This window comes from Choloepus didactylus, chromosome 4 (assembly GCF_015220235.1).
Source record: "Choloepus didactylus isolate mChoDid1 chromosome 4, mChoDid1.pri, whole genome shotgun sequence".
Lineage (NCBI taxonomy): Eukaryota > Metazoa > Chordata > Mammalia > Pilosa > Megalonychidae > Choloepus > Choloepus didactylus.
This window is the reverse complement of record NC_051310.1, coordinates 125074456-125089702: the sequence shown is the minus strand read 5'-3', so window position 1 is coordinate 125089702 and position 15247 is coordinate 125074456. Positions and strand designations below refer to the sequence as shown.

Genomic DNA, 15247 nt, shown 5'->3' with positions numbered 1-15247 from the left:
ATGCCAGCCACGTGCCTTCCCAGCTAACAGAGGTTTTCCGGACACCACTGGCCATCCTCCAGTGAAGGTACCCGATTGCTGATGTGTTACCTTGGACACTGTATGGCCTTAAGACTGTAACTGTGTAACCAAGTAAACCCCCTTTTATGAAAGCCAATCCAGCTCTGGTGTTTTGCATTCTGGCAGCATTAGCAAACTAGAACAGTGCCACAATATATATCATAAAGTTAAGAAATGAGCTACAGACCAAAAGAAATGGTTATGTTGCATACAACTGAGAAATTATTGATATCCATAAAATATAAAGGACTTCTACAAATAAGGAAAAAGGCAAACAAGATAATAGGAAAACAGACAAAGGATATGAACAGGAAAATCTCAAAATAATGAACGATGTTTATGAAAAAATGTCTGACTTCACCAAAAAATCAAGATATGCAAATTACAATACTGGGATATCTATTCATACCCATTAGATTAGCAAAAATATAAAAATCTTACAGTACTAAGTGTTGCCAAGGATGTAGAAAAAGAGAAACTTGCCTTTACTGCTGGGGTAAGTACAAACAGGTACAACTACTTTGGAAAGCAGTGTGGCAATATCTGGTAAAGTTGAAAATGTGCATGCACTATGACCCAGCAACACAGCTGCAGTATACGGTCTAACAGCAGAGCCACATATGCTGATGTGCACTGAAAAGGTTACAGATACACCTGAAATATTCTTGATCCCTCAACCTTTGGGCAGCTCAGTAGAGAATAGGGCAGTCACAGACCCTGAGCTGGTCTCCTCCAACCTTGAGCAGTCTTGTCCATTTATCCCAGTAGCTGACAATTATTACATTTTCTATGTGTGCCAGGATGTGAAAACTGTTGAGAAGCAATGTCCTAGAGCAGTGCTGTCCAATAGAATGTTCTGTGATGACAGAAAAGTTTTACATCTACACTGTCCAATACAGTAGCCACTGGCCACATATGGCTAAATCTCTGAGGAACTTAATTTTTGATTGAGTTCATTTTAATTAATTTAAATTTAAGTAGCCACACATGGCAAGTGGCTATTGTATTGGACAATGCAGTCCTGGAGAAACTCTCGTTCAAATGCATGTGGAATTACTCAAACAGATGTATTTACTGTAGCACTGTTTGTAATATTGAAAAACTTAGGCTAAATGTCCTTCAAAAAGCAAGTAGAGAAGTAAATAGTGGTATATTCATACAATGGAAAGCTTAAGATTTATCACCATAGCAAAAATCTCAAAAATTAAATGTACTTAAAAAAACAGGCTGCATGATATGGGATCACTTAGGTAAAATAAAGAACACATAAAATAATTACATATTCTCTATGGAAACATACATATGTAGTAGAAGTATAAATTCCTGGATTAGAAGTAAATAATTTAGAATGCTTTTGCCTGCAAGCAACAGAAAATTCTGACTCAAAATGGCTTACAGCACAAGTGAGAATTTATCTTGCATAACAAATCCAAAAGTAGGAAGGTTCCAGTGTTGTTTGATTCACTTGCTCAACAATATAGTCAAAGGAACTCAGATTCATACCATCTTTCTGCTCTGCCAACTGGAGTGCCAGCTTTGCCCTCATATTAGCTCTCTTCATGAACATAACTGGCTACGACATCCCAGGCAGCACTTCCCAACACACCAAGTTCAGAAGAAGAAACAACTCTTTCTTCCTGTTTTTATCTCTCCCAGGAGAGAGGAAATTTCTAGGAGACCCTTCCTGTCTCATTGGTCAATGTTCTGTCACAAGCCCATATTTAAACTAATCACCGGCAAGAGGAATGGTACCACCAAACTTGGCCAGGACTGGGGCTGGGATTGGCATCTTCCTCCCCTGAATAGCAAATCTTCTTGAAGCAGAGTGGATGCTTAAAGAAAATTGGAAGACTGTAAAAAAAGGAAGGAGATGGGGATGGATGTTGTCCAGGCAACTAACAACAACTGTTACAGGAAGTAAACATAGTGGTGCCCTCTGTGAGAACAGGATCAGGGAGGAATATAAAGGAGGCTTTGACTGTGTAAGTAAAGAAGAATTTCTTTAAACAGCCCTTTGGGGAGTGTTCTAGTTTGCTAATGCTGCCAGAATGCAAAACACCAGGGATGGATTGGCTTTTATAAAGGGGGTTTATTTGGTTATACAGTTACAGTCTTAAGGCCATAAAGTGTCCAAGGTAACACATCAGCAATCAGGTACCTTCACTGGAGGATGGCCAATGGTGTCCGGAAAACCTCTGTTGGCTGGGAAGGCACGTGGCTGGCATCTTCTCCAATGTTCTGGTTTCAAAATGGCTTTCTCCCAGGACATTCCTCTCTAGGCTGCAGTTCCTCAAAAATGTCACTCTTAGTTGTCCTTAGGGCATTTTTCCTCTCACAGCTTCTCCGGAGCAAAAGTCTGCTTTCAACGGCTGTCTTTAAACTGTCCCATCATCTGCAGCTCCTCTCTCAGTTCCTGTGCATTCTTCAAAGTGTCCCTCTTAGCTGTAGCTCCTCTTCAAAATGTCATTCACAGCTGCACTGAGTTCCTTCTGCTTGTCAGCTCATTTATATGGCTCCACTGATCAAGCCCCACCGCAAATGGGTGGGGCCACGCCTCCACGGAAATATCCAATCAGAGTAATCACCCACAGCTGGGTGGGGCACCTCTCCAAAGAGACACTCAAAGAAATCTAATCAAAACTGATAACATCTGCCCACACAAGATTACATCAAAGATAATGGCGTTTGGGGGACACAATACATTCAAACTGGCACAGGGAGGAAGGTCCAGAAAAGTGGAATGATCTGACCAAGGGCACTGAGAGAAAATTAAACTGGCCCTTTCTATTTGCTCATGTAAGTACTCATATACCCTACAAACCCCTGTTAAACATAATAGGAAATGTCCTCTAAATGTTTTAGCTACTAGAATACTGATTTCCAAAACTAATAACTAAATGAAAAAAATTCCACTGAATTCAACTTTTGCAACATAAAAATATTAAATGAATTTCCTAGACTATCAGTACTGTCATGTTTTTTTGGTTTGATTTTTCTTTTTTGCTTCAGGGATTTCTTTTATATGTTCTTTGCATTGATCAGGTTTGCCTGGATTGAAACAAGCTGATTTGTAATATTATTAATAAAAAATGAAAAAAAAATTATTATTTCTTGAGCTGCTCAATATTCTGTGATCCCACTAAACAGGTATAACTCTTCCCATTCCCAAATGATTAAATTGAGGCTCAAGAAGATGAAGTAACTTGCCCAATTTCACGTGCTAGAAAGTATTAGAGCTAGTATTTGAATTCACAGCTATACGACTCTAGTGTAATCACAGCTTACAGATTTACTGGTTCCAAACTTAGGGATGTATTTTGTACGAAGATTTCCAAAATAGATAAAGCTCTTATTTACTGCACAGAAAAGAAAAAAAAAAATGGCTCTGGAGAGAAATCAGAGGTCACTGGCTCTGTTCAGCAAAGGCTTTGCCACCTGTCAACTACAGGTTATATTCTCAGACCACACACTTGAAAGCATTCTGAATTCTACAACATCTAAATGTTCCTTATGAACATCAGTCTTAAGTATGTGTTTGTTTTGTTATCAGCGCAAACACAAGTACCAGTGTTATGCCAGTTTGAAACTGTATGGACCCCAGAAGAGCCAAGATCTTTTAACCCAATCCTGTTGCGTGGAAACATTTGATTGAGTGTTTCCATGGAGATGTGACTCACCCAACTGTAGGGCAGAACGTTGATTAAACTATTTCCATGGAGGTGTGGACCCCACCCATTCAGGGTGGGTCTTGATTAGTTCACTGGTGTACTTAAGAGAGTGCAAGACCCAGATGCTTGCTGACACTTGAGATGCTTGGAAATGCAGACAGAAGGACATATGGAGATACTAAGCTAAGAGATGAAGCCCAAAGCTTGCCTGGGAGAAGCTAAGAGTGGACCCCCAGATGCTCAGAGAGAGAAACGCCCAGGAGAACCAAGAGAGAGCTAAGAGAACCTAAGAGAGACAGAAGGCCAGAAACATTTGAGAAAGCCATTTTGAAACACAGCCCAGGAGCAAAGGACCAGCAGACGCCAGCCACATGCCTTCCCAGCTGACAGATGCCATCAGCCATTCTTTAGTGAAGGTATCCTCTCGCTGATGCCTTAGTTTGGACTCTTTTATGGCCTTAGAACTATAAATGTGTAACCTAATAAATCCCCTTTATAAAAATTAATCCATTTCTGTTATTTTGTATAGTGGCAGATTAGCAAACCGGAACGCGTAAACTGCTTCAAAACCATAAGGCAGCTTTTTCACATGTTCTTGTGAAATCAGTCTTCTTGTAATGTTCACCCTTTATACATATTGGTTACTCTTTGCAGCAGGATTAATCACCTTCCAAATTCTTCCTACTTCTTAATAAAACCATGAAAAGTAGCAAGAAAATATTTCCTCAAATTGTTTATTTTATTTCTACCATTTTGTAAGGAAGCTGACCAAAATGCTCTTAGATATAAAAACTGCAAAAGAAAGTTGTTTTAGCACTTCACAGAGTTCTGCAATTGAAATAAGCATTCCTTATATTTTTAGGCGCTTTAAAATCACCCACTACTATGTTTCTTGAAGAAATTCTTTGTTTTCCTGTGTTCTCATAGCACATTAACACTTTACATCAATGAGTCTGATTGCAATTTCTGTCACTCATTATTTCTTGGCTAGCAGCAGCTTGTACATGAAAGCTTTTACAGATTATTTTTAAAACTTCTTAGTACTTCCAAAGACCGTTTGAGAACTACTCAGCTTCTAATGTCCCAAAAAGCACATTTAGGGGATACAGTATATGTAGGGATGTAAGGCTATTTCTCCATTATAATTCCTCATGATGCTGTATTATTATCTGAACAGTTCTATAGGAGCTGACATACCTTGCAACTGAACCTTCACAATTCTTTCCTATTTTAGTGCAGCTATTAAAAACTGGTTTAGGAACTTTTGCTCCATTTGGGCAATTATCTATCCATCCGTGAGTTCTGCAGTACCCTGTTGCTCCACTGATTCTACCATGTCAGTGTTCTGTTACCCTTTCATATGTTGACTCTAAGAGATCTTAATGAGAGAAGGGTCTGTAAGCAAATTTCATGGTCACAGCAGTTTTTAAACCTCCTGCCTACCTACCTCTTTAGTTACTATCAACCTTCACTTTATCTGTCCATGTTATCTATCCACAAAATGAAGATAATGCACCTTTTTCTCCTCTGGTCACATACAATATATGATTACCAAGTGTCAAGGGGGCATCTTTTTCGGTTGGATTCCAAATTTAATCATCAACTATCTAGGATGTATCAGTTATTGAGTTAAGTCCTGAAGGCAGTTTATGATGTTGTCATTGTTATAGGAACTGAATTTTGGATTGCAAATTCCCCAAAATTTTAAATATTTGCATTTTCATAATCACAATCTTTCTCACTTAAATCCATGAAGAATTGTTTAGTGTCTACAGAACATTTCTTATACTTAAGGATAATGCTTGTCATTCTATCACCAGATAGAAATACATTACTTCATGGCAATGCAAATGAAAAAAAAATCACCCCCAAGAAAAATGGGCTGAAATTGGTTTTATAAAAAACTTGATTGAGCAGTAAAGTTTCCTGTAAATACTAAGACATAGTAATGCACATCTAACTAAAAGAATACCCTCAAAGTCAATTATAAATATCTTTTCCAATTCTAATATATTTAGCATCATTGAATTCCTCAATTGAGTTTCCATTAAACTATTTCTACTGTCCATAGGTTTCTCCCCTCTCAGATCCTAAAAACTATCTCATGGACATTTTTGAGGCATAAATGATGCAAAATAACTGAAAGTACTTAAAAAACTGTTAGTATATTACAGGTGATATATAGATATAGATATATCTATTTATAGATAAAGATATTCATACACACATACACATGGAAGTTATAGACAGTATGGAGCAATGCTTAAGAGCCATAGCCTCTGGAGCCAGGCTGCCTAAGTTCCAGTACTAGCTCTACTTCATATCAACCAAGTAACCCTGACAAACTATTACCCTCTGCACCTCAGTTGCTTCATTTGTAAAATTAGGATATCAGGTTGCGAGGATTGAATGAGTTAATATTTAAAGCACTTAGATCAGAACCTAGCAAATAGTAAATACTTGGTGAATGTTTCTTATTTCTAACACAGAAATGGGATGGGTTACAGAAGTTTGTAATTTTATTGTTTAAAACTCAGAACACATCATTCCATAGAAACAATGTCACTGGAGCATGGAAAGTGATGGCTCCAAAGCCCTGAGCAGCATTATAACATTTAATTCCCAGACTAGCCTACAAAAGTCATTTTAATCCAGGATGTAGCTTCGTTGTAAAATCTACAGTACTGGCCTAAATTCTGGTACCATGCTTCTCTCCATTAGGAATAGCTCACTCAAATCTGTCCTAGCTAAAGTAGTTCATGCCCCAAAGCACTTGCCTCCCTTCGCTACTCATCAAACCTCTCATTTCCCAAATGATCTTCCCTAAATGCTGGAAGAAAAAGGATCTTACTTTATTGATTAATACTGAGGCATAAATGAATGACCTCTAGCAGAGCTTTGAGCTATTGTCTAGTGTTTATTAGCTTAAATATTTAATTGACAGGATTTCAGAGTATAGCAGTTGGATTATTCATTTTTAAGTCACTCTTATTACAAGATGTCCCATATTAATAAGACATAGTTTAGACATATAAATCCAAAATCAGGTAACAAACTTCTGTCTTTCAATTAAAAGTATATTTTCCTGTCGTTTGTGACCCTCGAAGTCATGTAACCAGGAATCAGGTTAACAGCCTTAAAATCTTTGGTCAATACAGTTTTGTTTCTACAGGAATAAATGAATGCCACGGTAGAGTTCATTCCTCTCCCAGCTCTTTGAGCGGCCAGAGGAAAAGCGAACTACACAATATCCACAGAGAAGACTGAACTGAGGCTTCCCTTCCTTAGGGAAATGATGCCCCAGAGACAAAAATGTGCCTTGTATTTAACATTTGGAAGTTGGCATGGGAGATCTAGTAGATAGAATTAGAAATATTTTTAGGTTCATATCATCCTGATGTTCACTTTTAGAAGGAATTTGGGCTAGTTTATCAGAACACTTTTATTAAGTATTTCATGCATTTTTAAAAGCAATAGATAAATATCTCAAAATCTGAGGAGGGAGTGAGGGTAAATGAGAAATAAAGTATAGTCATTAAGATTCTGAGTTCTAGAGCCAAACTACCTACCTTCCTCCTTTTAGCTCTAGGCCTGCACCTCCATGGCTGTAAAGGGATAACAGTGGCTCATGGGGTCGTGGTCAGGAGGAAATGAGATAAAACATAACGAGCTTAGCACAAGCCTAGCACCCAGAAAGTACTCAATAAACATTAGTAAAAAAACTAAGTTTTTCTTTCTCGGAAAAAAAAAGTTTCCTTTCCCTTTCCTTCTCTAAAAAAAAAAGGGGGGTCTGCTTTTCCTAAGACTTAGTAGACAAAAATTTAGTAATCTTCGCTTAGAATTCAAAAAACTCCTCAATCGTCCTCTTTATAACTATAGAAAGATGGTTTTGTTCCCTCTCTCCACATGGTGGTGCTAATGTATAATGTAGTATCACCAGTAAGCAGTATTGCCAAATGTATAAAAAATTCTATGCAGCTAATCGTATTATCAGTCTGTAAATGACCATTAATGAGCATTTGGAGCACATGTGGACTACCAATTTTGCTATGTTTTTTTAAAAAAGACCCATCAAAAATTTTAAAATAAAAAAAATTCGAATGAACATGATAAACAGCTACAAATCTATGAGCGGGGCTTTATTGCTTGCAGATTTTCACGTAGGTATCCATATCCTGTTCATGCTATTGGTCAGGTTCCATATCCAGCTGGTTTCTTTTCTATTATTTATTTCCAAAAAATGAGAAGATCCTAAGTCCTAGTCAGAGGTTGCCATGATTGACAACAAGTGTGTGTTTGAGGCTTCTGTCAAATGGTTCTAGAAATTTAGCTTTATAAGTGGATCCAGAAATTACGGAGAAATTTCTCACTAAAGATTGCTTTCCACTGGATGTTAAATATTGGATGTTAAATGAACAAGCATCTACAGGAATGTTAACTGTTTCAGCATGGGAGACTGCAGCAGATGAAATCGAAATCTCATGTTGGATTGCATTGGGCTCCGGAAATCAGTCTTGAATGTTTGGTTACAACTTATTTGAGTGGTTTTAAAGCATATTCAATGATACATATCAATTTATTTCTCAGATAAGGGAGGACTGTCATCAAGCTTGCAAACAATCAAACTATTAGAGATCAAGCTATTCATACACATTTTGTCTACTTCAGACTAGAAAAGCTACTGGGCATTCTACTCAGCTAAGCCACTTAAAATCCCAGAAATGGTCTATACTGATGTTAATGTCAAAAATATTTTTTAGCCCATCCTTCAGTGACTCGTGAGCACCTCCTTCATCAATAGCCGGTAGCCTTCAGTGGGAAAAAAGTAGATTCTTAAAATCTGTTGCTTATTTCTTTACACAGCCCATGATATATGTCCATTCAGTTGCTGTGCTTTGATTGTATTCAAATTTTCTCTATTTCCCTCAACTTTGAATCAAAAACAAAAGGCTTGTTATAACCACTAACTTCCCTCAGTGAATAAAGCAGAGTGTGGGAGAGCGTTTTTAGATACAACCATTTTTACTCACAGAGTTCACAGAGTAAAGTTCTTGCCTCTTACCTGGGGCTGGAGTTCCCTCAGCACCAATCCCAGGTCCTTTCCCAGTCTACATCACAGCTGATATAATTAACTGTGCAAGAAACAAACAAACAAACAAAACCTCCTCCTCTCTTTAGCATGGATTTCCCAGTGATAAGTCATCAAGCACATTTCCTCAACCATGAATGGCACATGAAGTCAACTGTTCATAGCCTATGCATAAATGATTTTGTACAACTATCGTGGAAAAGATCTGCTAGTATGCACAGCCTATAGTAACTTAGCATCTACACCAGCAGGTCTCAAATGCCTCCTGAACCAGCAGCGGCATCTGAGAACTAGTTAGAAATGTAAATTTCTTGGCTCCACTCCAGACCTACCTAATCAGAAACACTGGCATTGGGACCCAGCAATAAGTAATTCTAATAGTTTCATCTAAGAAAGCAGTGTTGCTAATGCTATATTCTGCTTTCTCTTCCAAAATATTTATCACTGATGTTTTTCTCAAGCTATTTTTCTCAAGTGTCTCAGCAAAAATGTAAAGGCATTAGTTTAGGCCATGAGGATTGCAAGTTTGAACAAGTCTCTGTTTCGGTCTCTTCTCTGGCATTACTTAAAATATTATTCAATATAACATACTGAAAAGCATTATTTTGCACTTGTTCTGGAAAACCTCAATTGGCAGAGATCTCTGTGTTTTGTTAGGAAATGACCTAAGAGATTCATCAACAATTTTCTGATATTTATCATTATGCATCCTATTCATTGTTTCTATTTGTGCCTGTTTGGGCAAAGTCTTCCTTTTCAGATTTGTTGTTCCAGAACAAACAGATATGTTCCATGTTTGCACTGTAACCTGTTTTTACTTAGGTTTACAGAATTTTTGAATGATAGTCTGTCATGTTACCATTTTCATGTCTAAATGTATTATTTCAGTAAATTACTTTTGAACTAATGATCCATTTTTATGAATTGAGGATTGAAGGCAGCACAATAATTAACCAAAAATACAAATTTAGCAGACAACCTGCATATGTTACGAAAATACACAATACACCACACCCTATTTTCTGGTTGTTAGACACAGAAGAACTGACCAACACAGTCCTTTTAGTGCATGTGCAACCCATGAAAATGTGACAATTAAGAATGAAACAAGATTCCTATGGAAATAGTCATTGAATTTTATATTTCCAATCTGTGAAATGCATACAAACCAACTTACATAATCATTTTTCCTTTGAAACTGTCAAACAGCCTACAGAACTATAATTTAGCTTCCTAAATATTAAGGGAATCCTGTTTCCACCCCTTGCTTTTCTTCTCCAAGTTTCCATTATTCTTATCTGCTAATCCCTTCTTCTCTTACTTTAACTCAACTCAAAAACTGTAGATTGAACCTCTCCCTCTAAAATACTCTGCAGACATTGTGGGCTGGGCACAGCTGAAAGTCAGTCCCTGCATCCCTTGATTCCCAATATGACAGAAGGCGATGTAGGCATCTCTGACACTAGGCAGGCTATTGAAGAAGCCCAAAGGGAGAATGAGTCAATCTTGACTCTCCCCAAAAACTTGAGAATATACTTGTTTGATCTAGCTCACTCCCCTAGCTGCCCTTTTTTTTTGTCTTTAACGACACACTTCTCAAAAGTACAGTCTAAGCCCACAGTTTTATTGCTTTATCACTTATTTCCTCTTCACTCTCTTGCAACACAGTTCCCAGCTTTAACACTTCACATTCTCTGTGGTATTAGATCCCTCCCTCTTTCCTTCTCACTACAATACGCCAGTGCCTCTCTAGAGAGGAGGAGCCAGTGCCTCTCTAGAGAGGAGGAGGGCGTATCAGAATCACAGGTCAGGCTGCCTCAAACTGTGCATCAGAATCATCTATGCCAGTGGTTCTCAACCACAGCACATCAAAATCTTGTGGAGAGCTTTGAAAACAAAATACCAAAGCTGGGACCTCCTACCTGTGGTGGGATTAGATCCACATGCATCAGCTTGGCTAGGCTGAACTGCATTTCCCCACTTCCCTTTCTGGCTAGGGTGGGCCACAAGAGAGATTATGGGGGAGATCAGGAGGGCGGAAGTAAAGCAGCTGCCATTTTGTGGTTCTCATACTTGTTGCTTATCTGTTGGTTTATCTCAGTGGCATAAGGCCAGACCTGCAACTGCTCCACCTTCCCCTGGATCCTCCTTCAGCTTCTCCAACTCCTGGGCCGGAGCTGTGTGTTTAGCTCTGTGAGGCAGGACCCCAGCTTCTGCAGGGCACCTGCACCATCAAGGTCAGAAGCAACAAGAACCAACAAGGATTTCAGACCATCTTGACGGGCTCCAGCTCATGCTCTGGCTCCCAGCTTGTTCCTTCTCTCATCATTTTATATCCAGCTTCCCTTCCTGACTTCCCTGTGGCTATAAGCTTCAGTATTAGATATGAAGAAAACCCACCCTTACAGAGACAGCCTAACCAGATCCCACAGTTGTGTAAGGTCAAATCCCTGTAACAAATCCCTTTATACATAGGTAAGCTTCTCCAGTTAACCCTTGCCTGATACGCCAACCCAGACCACATATGTTAGAAGAAGAGATGAGGCCCATACATGGGTATTTTTTAAAGCCCCCCAAGTATTTCTAACTTCAGCCAGGGAAACAACCAACCCTAATTTGAAAACCTCCACATCCAATTGCAAATCCTTGCCAGCGTAAACCAGTACAGGTGACCGGAATACCGCAGGTGAACTAGAATTGAGAAAGATTTTTAAATCTTATTCTGTTCATCCTAGCTCTTCTGTGTATTTTCTCCCTCCTTTTCCTTTTCCAAAACTCCAGCCCATGGATCACTGCAATCTCCCTGTCTCTAGTCTTTCCTTCCTTCAGTCCGCACTACCCACAATCCCCAAATTAATCTCAAAAAGTATTCATGACATCCCTCCATGCACAAAGGCTTTCACCAACTCTCTATCCAATCTCTTTAACCTGGTGTCCAAAGCCCTCCAGAGTCTGGCTTCTCCCCACCTGGCCAACAATCCTTCCACACCCTTCCCAAGGTAAACCCTTATCCTTGAGTGCTTTCTGAACAGCCATCAGCCCAAGGAGGAGCAAAGCAGTGGTTACAAAATGAAAAGGGACAGGCCCTCCCCTGGTCTCCTTGGATTCTGCCTAACAACCAAGGCCACTGGCCGGGTAACCTCCTATGTATCACACCACACCATTTCTCTCTCCTCTCCTACCTCCCTTCTCAACTCCACTTGCTGTCTCCCACTTATATTAAGGGTAATTACTACATATACATTCACGTTCTCATTGTATTAGAGGTAGAAATTAAAGTATTCCTTTGTAGGGGTGCCCCTGACACTTCCAGTGTTTTTCTGAGTCTTCACAAGAACATAGCCTCAGCCAGAGGGGATCCTTACAACCCTCTCCCAGTGTACAAGTATCAAAGCCAGTCCCTGGGTTACCCAACAAGGCCTTCTTATATGCTGGAGCTCTCTACAATAGCACATACTGGCTTTGACATATCCTTGCTGAACATAGAGAACACTTCCTCATCCAAGGGGTCTCCTGTTGGCATTTGGAAAAGAAGACCTTACACAGGCATTTGCCTTTGAAGCTGTCTTTCTGCAGGCCGCAAGATAATATGGGGCTGAAGTACTGAACAAAGCTCGCACTATCATATAATATTAATTGTGCCTTGAAAGTCTTCACTTTTCTGTATATACCTTGTATTGCATAATAGGGAAGGGACTGAGACTGTGGAACGGTAACCCATAAGAATTTTTGAAATTACCTATATAACTGCTTGTTGAGCTGTACATCGAAAGTTGTTGACACCTTTCTGTATGTATGTTATATTTTACAATAATGGAAATGGCTGAAGTTGTGGAACTGTGACCCATGACATTCTTTGGAATTTGCTTTCTAACTTCTTGTGATATTGTACTTTAAAAGTTGTCAGTGTTACGTATACATGTTCAAGTTCACAATAAAAAAATAAGTAAGTTGCAGTCAAATAAAAAACAAGAAAAAAAAAAGAAAAAAAAAAAAAAAAACAGAAAATACCCAAGGATATCTCGTAGCAAGAATAAGGGGAAAAAAAAGATAATTTGGTGTTGAATATGGCCCAAGGCATATACTGAGTTTTTTGCTTTAATTTTTCACTTCCATTTTCATGTGGTAATGTTTATGTTGAAAATTGTTTCTCTAGATTTCTCCACAAATATACTCACCCATATTTCTCTGCAAGTCCTCTGGCTTCCTCTTCTTTTACTACCCTTTGGTCTTCCAGATCACTCTTATTTCCACATAACACTATATCTGGGTTTTCACAATATGCATGCATTTGTAGCTGGCCTATCAAAATAAGAGGGTAAAATTTATTATAGGTAAATAATAATGTAAGTTTATGACCATCAATGGAGAATCTATGCATAAGTGCTTTGAAAACTGTAAATAGATACACAGATATAAGGAACTGATTTAATAGTGCTTTCAAAGCATCAATAACCCAATCTGTAAAATTGAATGGATGGGGCAGAAATACAAATACACATCCCCCCCTTAATCACATATTCTAGCTCAATCATTTCAGAAAGTGATAGGAGACTGTGCTAATCCCTGCAAAGTGCACACACACATAACACCTGGCTGTATTCTTTTAAAAATTAAAACCATTTGAAAAGAAACTTGGAGGATTTCCTAGTGCTTATCGCCAACCATAAAGCTCTGTTGTTCATATCTTCTCTCTGCAGCAATGACATTTTTAAGAGTATTATCTTCCTATGAACTAACCAATTTCTACCTGAAATGTTTTTCACATTTTTCTAGTATCTTAAGGCACAACCAAATCATTTAAAACAAACAAACTACAGGATTAATGAGATAAGACGCAGAATAAATAGTATATGATTCTGTCAACAGGAGCAGGAGGAATCAGGAGGGCTATAATTCTTATTCACAAGTTTTATTTATTTTTACCTGCCTACTTGTAAATAGTCATAATTTTAAAAAAGTAATTAAATCAAATAAATGGTTTACTAAGATAAATAGTTCAATCTCCCAAAGGAGGAAAATAAAGTCTTATTTCTTGCTCATCACACCCCATAATGAAATTAAAGCAGATCAAAATTTCACCATAAGACATACCCCAAAGTTTATGGCCTAATTTCTTTTTTTTATCTTGGTTAATGAAAAAATTGTTGACATTTTCATTTCTCACTATGTAGTCACATTCACTATATTTTATCAAGAGAAAGTAAAGTTGACCAGAATTTATTGAGCATTAACAAACTCTACTTAGAATGTCAGGACACTATCTTTCACCCTTAAAGGGCAACTGGGGTAATAACAGCCATACCAAACTATCTACCGTTTACAAGAAAAGCCATGTTCTTTCTTTCCTCCAGGCTGTAATACATGCTGTTCCCAGACCCTTCCTTCAAGACTTTGCTTCATGGTTACCTCTCCTGTGAAAACTTTTTGGCCTCCAGAGTGGCTCCATGTTCCAGCATCAAGGTTATGAGCCTGGACTCAGAATCCAGTGTGCCTGGGGTTAAATCATGGCTCTGCTAATTATTGCTGTGTGACCCTGGGGAAGTTATTTAACCTCTCTGTGCCTTGGTTTCCCCATCTTTAAATGGCCACAATGATAGTAACACTTCATAGGGTTTAGGTCAGAATTAACTGAATTAATCTAGTGATTCTCCAGGTAAGGTCCATGGATCAGGATCAGCATCATTCATTACATGACAGCTTGTAAAAAGTGCAAATTCTCATGTCCCACCCCAGATTTACTGAATAAAAAACTCTGGAAGTGAGGCCCAGCAATCTGTGTTTTAACAAGCCCTCTGGGTGATTCTGATGCATACTCAAGTTTGAGAGCCACCAAGTTAACATATTAAAGCACTTAGAAGTGTATGTAAATATTACCCAAAGTGGAAACAATTAACAGTGGTGTGATTATTAGTGATTTTTTTCTTTTTCTTTCTCTTTATTCCTAATTTTTCAAAAAAGTGTGAATATATATATGCAAATTAACAAGTTATTTTTAAAATCTTACTAAGGAGAAAAGGCACATACAAAAATAATCACAAGGCCAGGTAGTATGTGATAAGGATCCTATAAATACTGCAAAATTTAACAGGAGTTAAGAGGAGGGGGAAAATCTAATCAAACTAAGGTTATTACAGAAAGCTTCATGGAGGCCATTTTTTCCATCAAAAAATAAGTGGAATTCTAATCAGTTAAAAAAAAAAAGTGAGGGTGGATGTGGGGAGCACTTTCCAGGCAAAGGGAATGAAAGGAATCAAAATGTAGAGGCAGAGAGGTCAGCAAGCCAAGATGGTTGAATAGGGAGCTCCAGGACTCAGTTTGTCCCCCAGGGCAGCTAATAAACAACCAGGAACTGTATGAAACAACTGTTCAGGGGCTCCAGAAATAGAAGAACACTATACACCATCCAGGGAAGAGTGGAAGAAAGAGA

General features: G+C 38.4%; 1 protein-coding gene across 5 annotated transcripts in view; it reads right to left on the bottom strand.

Moving 5' to 3' along the window:
• Positions 1-15247, bottom strand: part of RAB27A (RAB27A, member RAS oncogene family) — an 87437-nt gene that overhangs the window by 3327 nt on the left and 68863 nt on the right. For all 5 annotated transcript variants that reach the window (XM_037833911.1, XM_037833909.1, XM_037833912.1 and 2 more), the window contains one exon: positions 12996-13119. In XM_037833911.1, the coding sequence (XP_037689839.1) occupies positions 12996-13119 (124 nt within the window). The remainder of the gene's footprint in view (positions 1-12995; positions 13120-15247) is intronic.